The sequence below is a fragment of the Nothobranchius furzeri genome, chromosome 9 (assembly GCF_043380555.1).
Source record: "Nothobranchius furzeri strain GRZ-AD chromosome 9, NfurGRZ-RIMD1, whole genome shotgun sequence".
NCBI lineage: Eukaryota > Metazoa > Chordata > Actinopteri > Cyprinodontiformes > Nothobranchiidae > Nothobranchius > Nothobranchius furzeri.
In genome coordinates this window covers 44397152-44414227 of record NC_091749.1, presented here as the reverse complement: position 1 = coordinate 44414227, position 17076 = coordinate 44397152, and the positions used below count along the sequence as shown (strand labels likewise).

At 45.4% G+C, this 17076-nt stretch overlaps 1 protein-coding gene across 1 annotated transcript; it reads left to right on the top strand.

Annotated features, from left to right (window-relative positions):
• Positions 1-11992: 11992 nt before the first annotated feature.
• On the top strand, positions 11993-13859 carry LOC139071675 (uncharacterized). Its single transcript, XM_070554503.1, has 3 exons — positions 11993-12292; positions 12515-12788; positions 13236-13859. Exons 1-3 carry the CDS (start codon positions 12180-12182, stop codon positions 13449-13451), a joined length of 603 nt encoding a protein of 200 aa, XP_070410604.1. The 5' UTR covers positions 11993-12179; the 3' UTR covers positions 13452-13859.
• The last annotated feature ends 3217 nt before the right edge of the window (positions 13860-17076 follow it).

The following is a 17076-nucleotide window of genomic DNA, read 5'->3' as shown; positions in this document are numbered from 1 at the left end:
AGAGGATTTCTGCTTCTTGTTTACTGGCAGGATTACAAACCTGGTGAGTATTTCAAGAGTCTCCACAGCATGTGTGGAGCTCTAATGAGGAGGAAATTTGTGCTTAGAAAGCATTGTCAGATTCATGAGTCAGCTACGTTCTCCAGCTCTGCACCATCAACAAATATATTCATGAAGGCTCTTCAAAGGCTGTATAACATCAGGGGTTATGACCTTTCCTGTTTAGTGGAGGAGCTTCTACAGCTGTGTTGATCTACACTCAGGCTCAGGCAACTGACTGAACTAGTCAGGCAGAGTCGGAACAGAACGGAGTTGAATATTGAACAACTAACATGTTGGTGTTTACAAATGCTGCAAATGCCTGTTTTTAGCCTAGCAATCCACAAACCTGGCTCACTCTTGGGGCGGAGTCTAAAGTTGCCTATCAAACTTTCTCCACAAGTAATTAAAGAATAAAGTGCCATCAGTCACACACACTGGTTCGTGGTGAAATTTGTTCTTCACACCTGACCCATCCCCGTGGGGAGCGGTGAGCTGCAGACACACGCTTGGTAACCATTTGGTGGTTTAACCCCTTAAAACTAAGTGCCACGCATCACTGCATTACCTAGAATTACTGGCTTTTAATAATGTGTATAGCTGTTATAAATGAGTCATTTCCTATGGTTGTTATTGTATTGAAACATGTTTGGAGGTCTTTAAAGTCCCCGTGTGTGTCTCACTGTTTTAACCGTCTGGATTGCTAACCCATTGGTTGGTGTTTGCATATCTCACAGAGATAATCCTCTATTCACTGCCTTCCCTCATGTTTTGCTTCTTGTCATTAAACAAGGATTGTTTTGCCACTTGTGGGCAGATGAGATGAAAATAGTGGCTGCTGTTATCTGATGGCTGATTACCTGACCCTGATCAAAACAGACCACACACCTTCTCACATGACTGTCACAGGGAGACAAAAACAAACATGATGTACTGATGGTGAGATGCTGACCAACTTGGTTCTGTTGTTCAAAAACATTCGTGCATATTTTCTCTCAGGTGAGTGATGCTGCAGAGTGAACTGACTTTCTGTTTCTCAAAATTGTTTCTTTCTTTAAAACGCAAAGAAAAGCAGAAAAAAATTACCTTTTCAATTTTGTTTTTGAGATTTAATTTGGTATCAGTGAGAAACTAAAATTTGTGTCACTGTTTACTAAAAATAAAAGTCGATGGCTAAAATCCAGAGACCTAAACTTTTGTTTTAATGAAAAAACCAACAATGAGGCTTATTTCTGGTGCTTAAGTTAAAACCACTATATTTGATAATGACTTCAGCCCAAACAAATGGTTGTCATAAGAAACCTAACCAGCTTTATAACTTGGCATTGAAGAAAGTTGCTCAGCTTTCTAGTCGGTGGAGTTTTAAACAACTTATCAGCATGTCTGAAGATTACTAATCTTATTCCATATGTAAGCATATTTTATTTTAGTCAACACAAAAAGTGTTTTAATGAATTAAATATTAACAGCATCTTTGGTGATCAGAGAACAATATTTCTGTTTACTTAAAAACTCCTTTGTCCCACACGCCATCAGACTGTATAACTCCTCTCTGGAGGGGAGAGGGAGGAGAACCAGGAGGACAACGGAGGGGGGGACACCGAAGCTGTAGTGACTCTTCACTTCACTGTGCAATACCTCAATGCAAGTACCTTTGTTAAACAGTTAAATTGGTTTAATGGTCAACGGTGCTAAGGACGTTGATATCCGGAAGGTGCAATTCAATTGTATTTTTATATTTATTTCTATTTTTATTATTATATAATATTTTCTGACGTTCTGTAACCTCTGTCGGTGTTGCGCTGCTTTTTTTGGAAACTGAATTTCCCGAAGGAATTCACCCGAGGGATTAATAAAGTTTTTTATTATTATTATTATTATTATTATTATTATTTGTACAAAACATCACGTCAGGCAACTTGGTTAAAACTATCAAACAGCAGTTTCCTCATATCACTTTTATTTGCCTATTTTATTCTTTTTCAAGTGAAATTATTGAATAAATAATTGACTAAATTCACATTAGTCAGATTTTTACCTAGCATTGTGTACCAGAGGTAAATCTCTTTTTAAGATAATATTCATGTTGATTAAAATATACCATTATTAATTTGACCTAAAGAAAGCAAAGACTACCTTGTTCCTATAGTGTCGGGAGTTGTGTGAGCTTCAGGCTTTTTCTTAAATAATTGTATTCGTGTTTTAAAGACATCCATATTTTCTGATCTCTACAAGGGACTGTTTCCTCATCGTCTTGGTGACTGCGGTGGAGAGCGTGCTTGCTCTGCAGACATGTTGTTGAGCACTTTTTCTAACCTTTCATGCACCAGATGAGAGCTCTGTTATTGATGTTTTCAGGGCATGTACTAATGTGGTTGCATTCCGGCAACCTCAAAATCTGTAGAGACCACAAGGTCGAGGGAAAAAGCAAACAAAACAAGGCTCCAGTAGATATTTCAGACAAGGAGATGTGAAAAAGCTACTTGTGATTAAAGAAAGACAATCTATGAAGGTTAGGTTAGACGGAATTACACTTAAGAGTTAAGAGTCACGTATGGTTATGATGTTGTTGTTAAAAAATATTCACATGCTTCTGTTAAAAGGCAGTTAAGGCATAAAGATTGCCTGGTAGCTCAACCATTTGTCATGACCACTCCAGAGGTTTAAAGTCCTCTGTCTGTTCCAGTTTCTCTTTCTTTCTGCTAGGTTTGCTGCTGGTCTTGGTAGAAATCACCCATGGTTTGATGATGATGATGATGATGATGATGATGATGATTAACGAAGTCTTTATCATGAAAACACAATTTCAATGGATGTAACTATTTACTATTTATTTTAAAAAATGCTAATTTAAGCGCAATTAAAAAGGCTCAAATGGTATTTAAGGATGGATGGATGGACAGATGAATGGACAATTTGATTTGATTTGATAGATGAATGGACAAATGGATGAATTGATGGATGGCTGGATGCTTGCATGGATGGATGGCTGGATGTTTGCATGAGTGGATGGATGGATGTTTGCATGAGTTGATGGATGGATGGATGTTTGCATGAACGGATGGATGGCTGGTTGTTTGCATGGATGGATGGATGGCTGGATAGATGATCAATCTGATGTCTTAGCATCTGCACGGAAGCATGCTACACATTCTTGTACATCAGGTGGGTTGGAGCTAAGATGTGTAGGCTGGTAGCTCTCCAGGACAGTTGCTGACACCTGGCTTAGATTAAAATGCAAACATTTACGACTCATTTAATTCCAAAGCTCCATACTTTTATTTTTTAAAAGACTACTTAAAAACATATACACTGCTTACAGAGAAAACTAGCCAGCAGTCTGTCATTACACCTCCCAACAGGTTGAGCCTCCTGTTCTTGTGCTGCCACTAGATCTAAGGTTCTGTACTGGAGTGTAATTGAAGCGTTAGTGGCCTGTCAGGAGCCATTAAACATAAACTGATTGCAAGTGCTAATTGTATGAGGAAGAACGTGATTAAAAAATTCACTGTTAACAAAGAAGTCCCTTGTCACAGAATATTCTGAAGAAAAATACTGTTCAGAGGGAGCAGAGGACTGTGCAGTGAAATTTGTGTCATTTGTGCAAAAGATGCTTATTTTTGTAATACATTCACTTGTCCTCTGCCCTAAAGGCTCCGTTCCTGAGCTCATCATAGCTTGTCACTTCACTTTGGGGTCAGTTGATTCAGAAGCCTGCAGCAGGAAACCTCCACAGGTTCTAAAAACAGATGTGACAGACCCATTAAAATGAGTGATCTCTGCTGCCTTGCTCTTGTCTGTTGCTGTAGTCTGAATGCGTACTAAGCTGTCTTCCCCAGGGTACAGACGGGGGTAGCAGGGCGCAAAAGCCTGGAAGATAAGGTGACAGAGGCACATAGCAAGCAATGTGGCAGCTCCCAGAATTATCTCCTGATGAGGTTTTCAATTTTTGGGACGGTGGGGGGAACTCGAGTTCTTGTCCCTGAAGGCAGTGAGCCACGAAGTGAGAGATGAGCATGGACAGGAAAGTGAGGGTGCAGTCTCTGGGTGCTGCTGGAGGACAGCGGCATGTAAACAAGCAAACATAAAAAACAACCAGTGGATGAAACAGAGCTGAATTATTGTTTACAGTCCTACAACGAATTAGAGTTCCGGGTTTTGACTTTACTAAGAATTCTGACCAGAAACTGACTTTGGCTCATAATGGTTTTATCAAATACAAGATGACCTGAAAATGGCTGTTTGATGAAATCATATAAACTTTAAAAAGTGAGTGGTCCAGCGCTTTAGTCAGTTTTTACCCTGAAAATAGACAATGTGATCAGATCCCTTTTTACTGCAGGCACATCAAAAGGTGGAGGTGTAAGTCGCTGTTAAATCCTGCTAAAGGTAGAATGCTAAATATAAGTTGTAGTAGCACTCCATACAATGCAATCTTAAACCATCTTTTCATGCACTGTCAAATCTCTCATAAAACACTCAGCAATGTTTTGACCATTCCTCAACACCTTGTTCCATGTTTGAATTGTAAATTTTTTGGCACAAAGTCAAGTTGGAGCTGCTCCTGCAGAATTAGCTATTCTGTGGGAAGGTCTGCCAGGACGTGTGAGGGGGACCTCCTCTGAGGATCACAGCCCTGAGCTGCTGTCTCCAGCAATCCACCCAGATCAATGGCTTGCTCTGGGGAGCCAGATCCCTCAGTCTCAGCAGCACAGCACAGATGTGGCTTTAACAAAAAATTATATATATATATATATATATATATATATATATATATATATATATATATATATATATATATATATATATATATATATATATATAAAGAATCAAATAGTCACTCTAAAAATATCTCAAGCTACTTTTTCAATTACCAACAACTCGATATCACAGTATTTATCTACTTATCAGTTTACTGTGTCTGACTCGCCTTTGTTTGTAATCTACAATCCCCTGGTTCTCTTTCTTAACATTCGTTTCGATGTCTCACTATGGGATACGCCCCTCCACGGATTCCTCAGAAGCACTTATCTCAATACGCCAATCCTGATTGGCCAGTGACCGTGACGTATGCGTCCCCCTGCTACTAAGTAGCAAGCATCCCAACGTACGCACTATTCAATCACCTCTTCTCGCTTCGGTGGTCGCTTATCTCTGAGGTAAGTTAGCTCAACTGTTCACAGACGGAGCCTTCTAATATTCTCTCCGTCGCCGAACGTTAACTTACCGTCCTTCTGTCCTGACCTTCACCATAGGCTCGGGGCATAACGAGCAGCTTCACACTCCAGTGCATCTGTTCGTTCTATGCTAACACACCAGTTAGCCAACATGGAAGCCGCTCCTCCCACCAGAGGAGTCTACGGCGCAGGAGCTCGGCTCTGTACCTGTGGGAACAAAATCTCAAGCAAAGACCCGCACAGGGTCTGCTCGAGCTGCCTCAGGCTGGAACACGCCCAGCTGGCATTGGAAGTCCCCGGGTCATGTGAGAGCTGCGCTTGCTTCACCCTGAAGAGCCTTCGCCGGCGGCTAGCGCGCCAAGCTAGCCTGTCGGGGAAGGACCCTTGCCTGCCGGCCCCTGGGCCACCGCCTGGGGACGCCAGCGAACATGTCCTCCCAGAGCCGGAACCGTGTGCCGAACTCAGCTGGGGCTCACAGCTCGAACTGGCCGGTCCGAGCCACCCCGCCGAGGACGTGTTGGAGTTGGACTACGGAGACGACGAGGACACCTCGGAACTCCTCATTTCAGAGGAGGACGAGGAGGACGACGTCTTTCTCCCCATCGCTCAGGCCTCCATGCCTAGCTTTCCGTCCTCTCCCAGGGATGGAGCGGCTTCTCCGGCCGCCCACCTGGACATGCAGTCAGTCTGCCGACGCGCTGCGACCAGGCTCAACATCCCTTGGCCCACCGTGGTCACTGAGGCTGTCAGATCCCGCTACGAGGGAAAGAAGCTGCCTCAGGCCACGAGGGCGGCAAAGCCCCTCCTTCCCGCCTTCCCGGAGCTACTCCAAGAAGTGAGGTCCTCCTGGGACAAACACCCGTTCAGCTCCAGGTCTCCTGTCCAAGGAGCCTCCTCGCTGGACTTCGAAGGGATGGAGAAGGCTGGCATGCTTCGCATGCCACCGATGGAACCGCTGGTTGCAGCCCACCTACACCCACGGCTCTCGGCGACTTCCTCCAGGCCTCCCGCTCTCCCTGCGAAGGCGGACCGCTTCCAGTCGGCACTGAACGAGAGGGCGTACAAGGCTGCCGCCATCTCGGTCCGAGCTTTGAATGTCTCCTCCATGCTCTCGGCGTAAAAAGCCGAGCTCTGTGAGGACATGAATACGAAGCCGGACCCGGAGGTGTGGGAGGAAATCACCGTACTGACCGACATCTGCCTGCGTGTGCAGCGCTGCGCGGTCCATGCTACGGCTAAAGCTATGGGCATGATGGTGCTTCAAGAACGTGCACGATGGCTGAACCTCACCAACCTCTCTGAGAGAGAGAAGGAGGACATTTTGGACATGCCAATCGTGCCTGAAGGCATTTTTGGCTCTGCCCTGGCATCAATGCAGCAACGGTGTGTGGCCACAAAGAAAGAGGATGAAGCCCTTCATCTCTGCCTTCCCCGTAAACCCTCACCGGCGCTGCCGGCTCGGGAGAACCTGCCTCAGGCAGCTGCCCGAGCCCAGCCTCAGTTCCGGATCCCAAAGCGCCCGAAGCCTCAAGCTGTCCAACCAGCTCCTTCGGGCTCAGAGCCTCGACCAGTTTGGCCTCAGGGATCCGGCAACCAAGCTGCTCCGCCGCCGGGATAATCCACCAGACACGGCGGTCAGCAGGTGAGGAGGAAGAAGTGGGCAGCCTGTTGGAGTTCTTCCCTCCCGACGCTGCAGCTGGCGGTTCCCCGTCTGCCAGCTCCTCCTGTTCGATGTTGCCATGGTGCTTCCCCCCCCCCCCTCACGGAACCCCTCCGGCAGAGTTCCCGAGCGGTCCAGGGTGGGGCCAGGACGTGCAGCCGGCGGTGCCAGCTCAAAACACACGTCACAAGCACTCACATTGTTTTTCACAAACATGTCACGCTCAAGGAGCATTAAAAGGTTCGCTGTCGCATCCAGACAAGATGTCAAGGGCGCAGCAAAAATCAATAAAAATGTCACCCATGAGCGGTTCCAGGCGGGGGCGACCCCTGGCGGACTTTCCCGCCAGCCACGGGTCGTCCCCGTAAGCCTGGGCCGTCAAAGCACAAAGCCCCCGCGCATGCGCAGTGGCTGCCACGAGCACCGCTGCCCCACAACCTCTGGAAGGAGCTGCTGCTCCGTGTGTCACGGCTGTGTCACCGCTCTCCACTCACATGGAGGAATGGACAGCGGTTTCTGCTTCACGTTGGGTGCTGAGAACTATTTCGAGGGGTTACAGGCTCCAATTCGCTTCTGTTCCTCCTCGATTCTCCGGCGTAGTGTTCTCTCACGCCCAGGGGTCGTCAGCTCACATCCTTCAGGGAGAAATCTCCTCCCTGCTGGAGAAGGGAACGATATGCATTGTGCCAGGGAGCGATATGCATTGTGCCAGGGAGCGATATGCATTGTGCCTCCCGATCGGTCTCAGAGCGGTTTCTACTCCAGGTACTTCCTGGTCCCGAAGCGGGGAGGGACTGGGATTCGCCCGATCCTGGATCTGAGGGCCCTGAACCGATGCCTCAGAAAGTACAGATTCAAAATGCTCACGCTCTCATCCCTTTTGCGTTGATTCACCAGAGCAACTGGTTCACCTCAATCGACCTGAGGGACGCATACTTTCATGTTCCCGTGTACCCTCCACACAGGAAATTTCTGAGGTTTGCCTTTCAGGGAGTGTGTTACGAATACACCGTGCTCCCATTCGGCCTCTCGCTGAGCCCGAGGGTGTTTGTCAGGTGTACGGAGGCGGCGATCGCCCCTCTGAGAGGGAGGGGCATTCGGCTGGCCACGTATTTAGACGACTGGCTCCTGCTGGCACGGTCCAGAGAGGAGACAGCGTCAAACAAGCTGGTTGTGATCCCTCACTTGTGTGGTCTGGGTTTCAGAATAAACTGGCAGAAAATGCTTTACTCCCCTCCCAGAAAATAACCTTTCTAGGTCTGAATCTGGACTCAGGGGCGTTCACGGCCCGTCTCTCGGCACCGCGCGTGAACGCGCTCTCGTTCTGCCTGGTGCGCTTCCGCCTACACAGTTCGGTGCGGTTTGCGTTATGCCTCAGGCTTTTGGGTCTCATGACGTCGGCTATTTCAGTGGTACCACTCGGCCGTCTACACATGAGAGATTCTCAATGCTGGGTGGCTTCTCTGGGTCTCTCTCCAGTGCGCCACAGAGCGCGCAGGGTGACGGTCTCTGCAGCGTGCGTTGCGGCGCTCCACTGTTGGCGTCACCCCTCCCTCTTGGCACAGGGGGTGCCTTTGGGGTTGGTTCTCGTGAGGAAAGTGGTCACGACAGATGCGAGCCTGTCAGGTTGGGGGGGGGGGGGGGGGGGGGCTCCTGGAGGGTCGCTCTGTCAGGGGTGTGTGGAGCAGAGAGCTCTGGGGGACACACATAAATTATCTGGAACTCCTCGCGGTCTTTCTAGCCCTGAGGCGCTTCCTGCCTTTTCTCTCCGGCCATCATGTCCTAGTGAGAACAGACAACACCATGACTGTGGCTTATATAAACCACCAGGGGGGGCTGCGCTCCATGCGGTTACACACGCTGGCACGCAGACTGATCCTATGGTGCAGCAGGCATCTCCTCTCAATCAGAGCCACCCATGTCCCGGGTGTTCTGAATCGGGGGGCGTATCTGTTGTCCAGAGGGACACCCCTGTACGGGGATTGGAGCCTGCATCCAGCAGTGTTGGAACAGATTTGGATCCGGTTCGGCACAGCTGTAGTGGATCTTTTTGCCTCCAAGGAGAATGCTCACTGTCCTCTGCGCGACCGAGACGCTCCACTCGGCGTGGACGCGCTGGCGCACGACTGGCCACGGGGACTGCTTTACGCTTTTCCCCCAGTGGCCCTGATACCACCCACCTTGCTGAGGGTACGAACCCAGCTCCACACTCTCATTCTGGTGGCCCCATACTGGCCAGCCATGCATTGGGTGGCGGACATTTTCCAGGTCCTGGAGGGCCAACCTTGGAAACTTCCGCTTCGCAGGGACCTGATGTCCCAAGCGGGAGGCTCGATCTTCCACCCTCATCCAGAACGGCTGGCCCTGTGGGCCTGGCCCCTGAGGGGTGCGGGATAGTCTCAGCAGAGCTGCCCCAGGCAGTCATTCGAACCATTCAGAATGCTAGGGCCCCCTCCACTAGGTCCCTATATGACTGTAAATGGAGGGTGTTTGAAGCCTGGTGTCAGGGCAGGGAGGTCTCACCCTTCCAATGCCCGGTGAACGTCATTCTGTCTTTCCTGCAAGACTTGTTGGATGGGAAGAAGGCTTTCTCCACCATTAAAGTGTACCTAGCAGCCATTTCCGCCCGACACTTGGGTTTTGGGAAGAAACTGGCAGGTCAACACCCCCTGGTGTGTAGCTTCATGAGGGGCGCACGCAGGCTTCTCCCTGTGTCTCGACCCCTGGTGCCCTCATGGGATCTGTCCTTGGTGCTGTCGGCCCTCTCCGGGCCTCCATTTGAACCTATGGACGGCCTGGACCTTAAGATCCTGTCTCTTAAGGTGGTGCTACTCCTGGCTTTGGTATCTGCAAATTGAGTTAGTGACTTACAGGCTCTCTTTGTGCACCCATCCTGCACCCAGTTTGCACCCGGTGACATGAAGGTGTCCCTGAAGCCCAACCCTGCCTTTGTGCCTAAGGTGGTGGGCTCCTTTTCTCCTATTATCCTCACAGCTTTCTACCCACCACCCTTCTCCTCTCCTGAGGAGGAGCGGTGGCACAAGCTGTGTCCGATTCGCGCGCTCAAGGAGTATGTGAATCGGACGGAGAACCTTCGCAGGGGGGACCAGCTTTTTGTGTCATGGGGTGGGCCTCGTAAGGGGAAACCCGTCACAAAGCAGAGGCTTTCCCACTGGATTGTGGAGGCTATTTCTATGGCTTACTCCTGTCAGGGCATTCAGGCTCCTGTTGGGCTCAGGGCCCATTCTACTAGGGGCCTGTCTGCTTCTTGGGCCCTTTTTCGGGGGCTGTCAATCCAGGAGATTTGTGCTGCAGCAAGTTGGGCTTCTCCACTTGCATTTGCACGCTTCTATAAGCTTGATGTTTCGGTCCCTGCAATGACTCACACGATTCTGAGTGTGGGGTCTTTGGCGGGCCAAGACGTATCCCTGTAGGTTGGTGATCGCTGGATAAGCTGTCTGGCAATACGGGAGTCTCCATATCCCATAGTGTATGAGGCCAGAACAGTCTCAATAAGAATTAAGTCACACAACGTTTTCCACAAATGCACACGTTCATTCGGAAATCCACATTCTGTGTTTCACAAATATAATTCGGAGGAACACAAATGCACACGCTCATTCGGAAATTCACACTCTTTGACTCATAAATATAATGTGAAAAAATAAGTCACGCAACATTTTCCACAAATGCGCACGCTAATTCTGAAGTTCACACTCTGTGGTTCACAAATATAATTTGTAAGAACACTTGTAATATAAACTCAGATCATGCGAATTGCTGAACGTGCATTTACGAACAGCTTCTCATTTGTGAACCTTTCTGCGTTTGTGAGTGAAATCTGTGTGGTGCATTCACGGACAGCTTCTCATTTGTGAACCTTCCTGCATTCGTGAGAGAAATCGGTGTGCTGAATTTTGAGACTCTCCTAACGTCGCAGGTCAACAAACGTCACCATTGGCTAATGAACCTGTCAATCAAATATATGCTTCTGCCAGGGCTGTTCGCTTTCAGCCAATCATATGGCTCCTTATGTCACAGAACAGATCTGCTGTGCGCATGCGCATTGCAATTCACACGGCAGAGCAGGATGGACCGGTCACGATCTGTGAGTAATAGTTTTATCTTATTCCCTCGTTGTAATTGATGCAATGTTATAGAATTATGAGTAGAAGCGTTCTTCATGATCAAGTAAAATGTTTTATGTTAAATTCAGTCCAGACGTTACGTGAAGTCTGGTCCATTCTTCATCTAGTTTAACATCAAGCTAAACTCAAGTGAACATTTGTTTAGTTAGCGTATCTAGGTACCATTTTTTTAGGCCACGGTTGTCAAACTCAAGGCCTTGGTCTATTTTTATTTGCCCCGCGAAATCAAATATCAAATATATAATATTAAACTGGCCCGCCGGGCGATTTTGCTAATAAGACTACTAATCCCATAGTGCTTTGCGGCGTTAGCGCGCGAGACGAAGCAAGCCCTCTTTTATGTTTACATCATTAGCATCCATGCTAGTCGAATCAGCGTGTGCAGCGTTACCCTCAATCTTAAACAACTGAAGATACTCCTCTAAGCACCCAGTTTACTCAGCGAGTTTCCGACTTTGAACGCCTAGAAAGAAGGTATCTGGCTGGAACAGGTGACCATCAGAGTGGAGCGAAATGAGCTTGAAATATTTAATTGTCATGCACTTTTTCTGCTCCAAAGCATGAACGTTAATAACTGAGATATTTTCATAGAAGATAATTGCTATTTTTGGTTTTCACAGATCTTAACTTATTTAATTATCTAACATGTTATTGTATGGCTGTTGTACCTTTCATTTGGTAATTGATTGTTTTGACCCCTATAAAAATGTGTCATATGAGAGTGTTTGTGCTTGAATTACATAGATCATGTACCTGAAGGTAGCTGACAACAACCGAGCAGACACCCACCTTGCCTTCTTCAGTGAAGCTGTGAATGAGCATGGCTTTCCTCTGAGGTATTCATGTTATTCCCAACTTTACCCTCTGTTACCCTGTTACAAATCTGCTTTTGCCTAAAGTGTGTTATTGACCAAAGATAACATGCCATTTGAGGTCATATAGTAAAATCTATGGGGGGGGGGGGGGGGGGGGGGGGTTTGAACATTTCCCTCTTTCAAAAAAAATTTCCCCAGCAGAGGGTTAATAATGCCACATTGTTTACTCACTTAGTAGCAAGGTACATAAGGAAATTTCTGTGAGACTCAAATTGATGTAGATTGTTATAGATGTGCATTAAAAATGTTTGAAGCAAGATTCTAATGTTTTTTTTTTTTCATGGTGAGAGGAGATCATGGCGGAGAAAATGTAGGTGTTGCAGAATTAATGTTCTCAGTTCGTGGAACTGACACCAACAGCTTCATTGCAGGAAAAAGTGTACACAATCAACGGTGAGTTTAACCTAATTTGGAAGCTTTGTGTCTGTGCGCGCGTGCCTGTGCCTGTTGACCTGCCCAGGGTGCACCCTTCGTCTCACACTTTGACTGCTAGAGATAGGCACCAGTCCTCCTGCGACCATTCAAAAGATAACTCAAGTTGAAAACGGATGTATTGACATGTAAATTTGTGTGTATATTATAATTTTCTTTTATTTAATCCCCCTCCAAATCCAGGATCGAGCGCCTGTGGCGTGATGTCTTCATGAGTGTTACTGGTCTATATTACAACATCCTGCACTCTCTGGAAGACCAAGACTTGCTCGACATCAGTAACATCCTTCACATGTTTTGTTGCCACTATATTTTCTTGTCTCGCATCCAGGCCAGCCTGGATGTCTTTAGAGATGCGTGGGACAACCATCCAATCAGGACAGAGGAAAACATGACACCAAATCAGCTGTGGCATCTGGGCCAGGCTCTGAATCCTGTTTCTGATCCAGGGGCAAATGTATGTTCTGTTAAAATGACTGATCACATGTCAAGTTGATCCTTAACTAAAAATCAAATGTTCAACACTTTGATAATCTACCTCTGCACTATGCTTCTTGGATTCAAGACAAAATGGCTGTTGAAATTACAGTTCTGTTTGTGTGCACCTCTACTGAAGTGGACACTGTCAACTATAATGTCATGACATTACAAAGTCATGACACATCTGCAAGTTCAAAATGCAAGGCATTAGACCTTCCAGATGTGATATTCTCACTGCTGTTTTAACATAAAATTTGCCCATTAATTAAAAAAATAATAATAATTTATGAAATAATGGAGATGCTAGGTTCTGCCTGACATCATTGATGTTAAGTAATTGTTAAAAGGTCATGATAGGGCTTTATTAAATGTGTTTTCTTGAGATTCATTATGCACAATGCTCATACACACTTTCTTTTTCCAGGGTATACCGACACCAGAGATTGAATGGGAGGAGAACGGATACATGACTGAACCTCATCCTGGGATCAGTGTCCCTGTACTGGACAGTCCTCTTTCAGATCATGAAATGTTGGAACTGCAGGACAACATTAATCCGTTGCAACATTCAGACTCTTTTGGAGTGGACATATATCTTCACACTGTCCAGTATGTTAAGAACTTACTTGAGGCTAGATGATTACATGTGTGAAGAAGGAAGGAGAGAGAAGGTAGGGAGTTAGGAAGAAAGAAAATAATTAATGAGACAGGAAGGAAGGAAGTTAAAAAGTGAAGGAGTGGTCCATTTTAAGGTTAATGTACTGTATATTGTTATTCAATGGATTTGCCTTTGTAAATATGAAATGCTAAAGGATAGACCCCAAAATAGATGTCTAAATTCATTTATAGTTGTGTATTTCCTTAAAGTCTTTGTCAGCCTGATTTATTTTAGACCAGGAATGTATTTGAAAAGGCTGCTGTTCACTTCATCTATGCTACAATTCTTCAAAATGTAAATGTGCTATCATTGCTAGTGTTGGTTTAGTAACATGCATCTTCCTGTGTATCCAGCTCTAATAAAAACATTTAAAGGTGAAGCACCTACTTATCAGGAGATCCATTTATTTTTACATGTTATTGTTTGAATTTTGTCTCGTTTCATAACTTTTGCTCAACATTTAAGGGGAACTGTTACCCTGCGATCATCTTCATTACACTTGAAAACTTGTACTATACCTCCGTCCGTCTACTTATTAAATGGAATAACATGACAAGATTCTATCTACTGGTTTTTTGATCAAGGGATGATTAGGTGTTGTGAGAAGATTCTCCATGCTTCTGAGTCTGTGTTAAGTTGCAACTGGACACACATACCCACACACAGTTTGTTCATTTGTTCTCAGAATGAGAATAATGTCTTTTAGAGTTAAAAAGTTATTTTTTTTTCTTGATGTCACTGAAGGCTGTGTTAGAAATATATGCAGCTCATTAAAAGGAAAAGTAACTGATGTAACCAAAAGCCTGAACACAGGAGAATAGAGACACCTGCCAAGATAAAGACCTGGAGCTTTTGCTCCTTTTCAGAGTCACTCCCATGGAATAGGCCTGATGATTTACTAGCTTCTCTTACCTTCTCTGCAGACAATGTTTAATATGAGCTTCAAGAGGTCTCTGCCCCTAATGGGGTTTGCTTTCACTTAGTAAAAATGCATAATTTTTCTGAATAAGATTAAGAGGCCACCCATATGGTGGAGCGTTGGTAATGTAATGTAACCGGTTAGATTTGTGTCCGACTTGATGCCGACTTGCTCTGACGTCATGCATACGTAGGCAACGATAACCACTTGAGATCAAGGCGGCTGCAGATTTTGGAGCAAGGCGCTGCAGTTGTTCTCCCTCGGCTGCAAAACCTAGGGCATGACGGGAAGCGCCTGGCTCTCACCTGATCTAAGATCTGATTGGTTCATATTTTGATCCAAACATCCAGTGGTAGAACATGAAATGTTAGTTGGTCACATGTATTCTGTAAATCATGTAACGTTGATGATGACAACTATATAGGTCATAAAGAGAAATGTGTTTTGTGTTCTTTTGTCACGTTTCCTATGAGCACACTGAAGCTACAGCTGACAACCTTTACTTATTATTACAGTCATGTCTTCATATACAATATATGATATCCACGAGCACGTGAGGATGTGTTTCAGCTGCTAACAGGCACCAGAATTAAAATTGAAAATTGAACAAGTATGAACGCTAACGCGATATCTTCATCCATCGTCACCCCCGAGCTACACATGCAGGAAATTGTGTCCGACTTATGCGCACAGCAGATCTGTTCTGTAACATAAGGAGCCATTGGCTGAAAGCGAACAGCCCTGGCAGAAGCATATATTTGATTGACAGGTTCATTAGCCAATGGTGACGTTTGTTGACCTGCGACGTTAGGAGAGTCTCAAAATTCAGCACACCGATTTCTCTCACGAATGCAGGAAGGTTCACAAATGAGAAGCTGTTCGTGAATGCACCACACAGATTTCACTCACAAACGCAGAAAGGTTCACAAATGAGAAGCTGTTCGTAAATGCACGTTCAGCAATTCGTATGATCTGAGTTTATATTACAAGTGTTCTTACAAATTATATTTGTGAACCACAGAGTGTGAACTTCAGAATTAGCGTGTGCATTTGTGGAAAATGTTGCGTGACTTATTTTTTCACATTATATTTATGATTCAAAGAGTGTGAATTTCCGAATGAGCGTGTGCATTTGTGTTCCTCCGAATTATATTTGTGAAACACAGAATGTGGATTTCCGAATGAACGTGTGCATTTGTGGAAAACGTTGTGTGACTTAATTCTTATTGAGACTGTTCTGGCCTCATAATAGTGAGACATCGAAACGAATGTTAAGAAAGAGAACTTTAGGTTACTGTCGTAACCCCGGTTCTCTGAGTAACATGAGTGAGATGTCTCACCAGACAACCCTTCTTGCTGGGCGAAGCGAGAAGAGGTGTTTATCTTGAATAGTGCGTACGTTGGGACGCTTGCTACTTATAGTAGCAGGGGGACGCGTACGTCACGGTCACTGGCCAATCAGGATTGGCGTATTGAGATAAGTGCTTCTGAGGAATCCGCGGAGGGGCGTATCCCATAGTGAGACATCTCACTCATGTTACTCAGAGAACCGGGGTTACGACAGTAACCTAAAGTTCTGATCTGTAGGCAACAGCAGCTTAGACTTATTTTATTTTGATGCATGGACTGCAGTACCCATATTTGAGCACAAGATGTCTGTCTTTCACCTTTAACTTATATTAATATTCAAATTTATTTGATATTTTTGTGAAATATTTTGAAGTCCCCAAAAATTCTCATTTTTGAATCATGAAGACTGCAAATAATACACTTAGGCGTTTTTCACAGTGAATCAAAGTGCTGAAAAATGGATGATTTGTTATCTATTGTTTAATAGAATGAACAATGACTTAATAAATATGTAATAAGAAATTCTTCAGCAAACTCCTGACTCGGATATTTTGAAAAAAGGACAAAGAGAGATGGTAGGAAGGACAGATGTCGAGGTGCTTGTGCCAGTGGAGGGAACAACGGGGGTGATGGAAGCTAAACTAGCATGAAACGGCCTTCCGTCATGGATTACCAGGGCAGCGCTTTTCATTACCTGCCTTTCATAACAAGATATTTATGGCAGCAGGAGGTGTCAGAGGAGCATAAGACACATGCAGCCCATTTGCTTCAGAGTCAAAGCCTGTGAGCACGTGACAGAGGGTGAGATGAAATGGTGCAGAAAGAAAGTGAATTGTATTGGGAAATGGCTGCTGTGCTATGCTACGTTATTGTCTATTTCACAGTTGTATGAGTTTGCAGACTAGATCGTATGAGAGGGTTTTTTTAACACAGGTTTTAGTTGAAGAGTGCTTGGTTTTAATACTCTAGTGGATTGCAGATGTGTGATAGATGGTTGTCTTAAATTATTCACAGAAACTCGTTTGGTTTGAAATGTAAACTGAACTTTGAGCCAGCTTTTGTGAATCGTAAAGCAGAGAGAACTCTGAGAAAATCCAGAGTTTGAGTTCAAGTTTGATTTGGGTTGGCAGCTTTGTTATTAGTTGAACAGTTGGATTAATTGAAATGTTGGGTGTACACCCTCATCACAGCTGGGGCCGAGGAGGATGTCTGGACTATTGTCAGCTGGTAAGCCAACAGGAAGGGAGTGAAAAGTCTCTGTACGTAGCGTGTTGGGCATGCGGTGGAATATCACAATAAGACACTTTTATTTGTCACTGAAAATGTGTATGCTGTGGT

Bases quoted from the DNA above. Each gene is read 5' to 3' on its own strand.
- LOC139071675 (XM_070554503.1), top strand. From the start codon at position 12,180: ATGGTGAGAGGAGATCATGGCGGAGAAAATGTAGGTGTTGCAGAATTA. The intron at 12,293-12,514 runs GTGAGTTTAACC...CTCCAAATCCAG, and splicing joins AAAAGTGTACACAATCAACG to GATCGAGCGCCTGTGGCGTG. The intron at 12,789-13,235 runs GTATGTTCTGTT...TTCTTTTTCCAG, and splicing joins TTTCTGATCCAGGGGCAAAT to GGTATACCGACACCAGAGAT.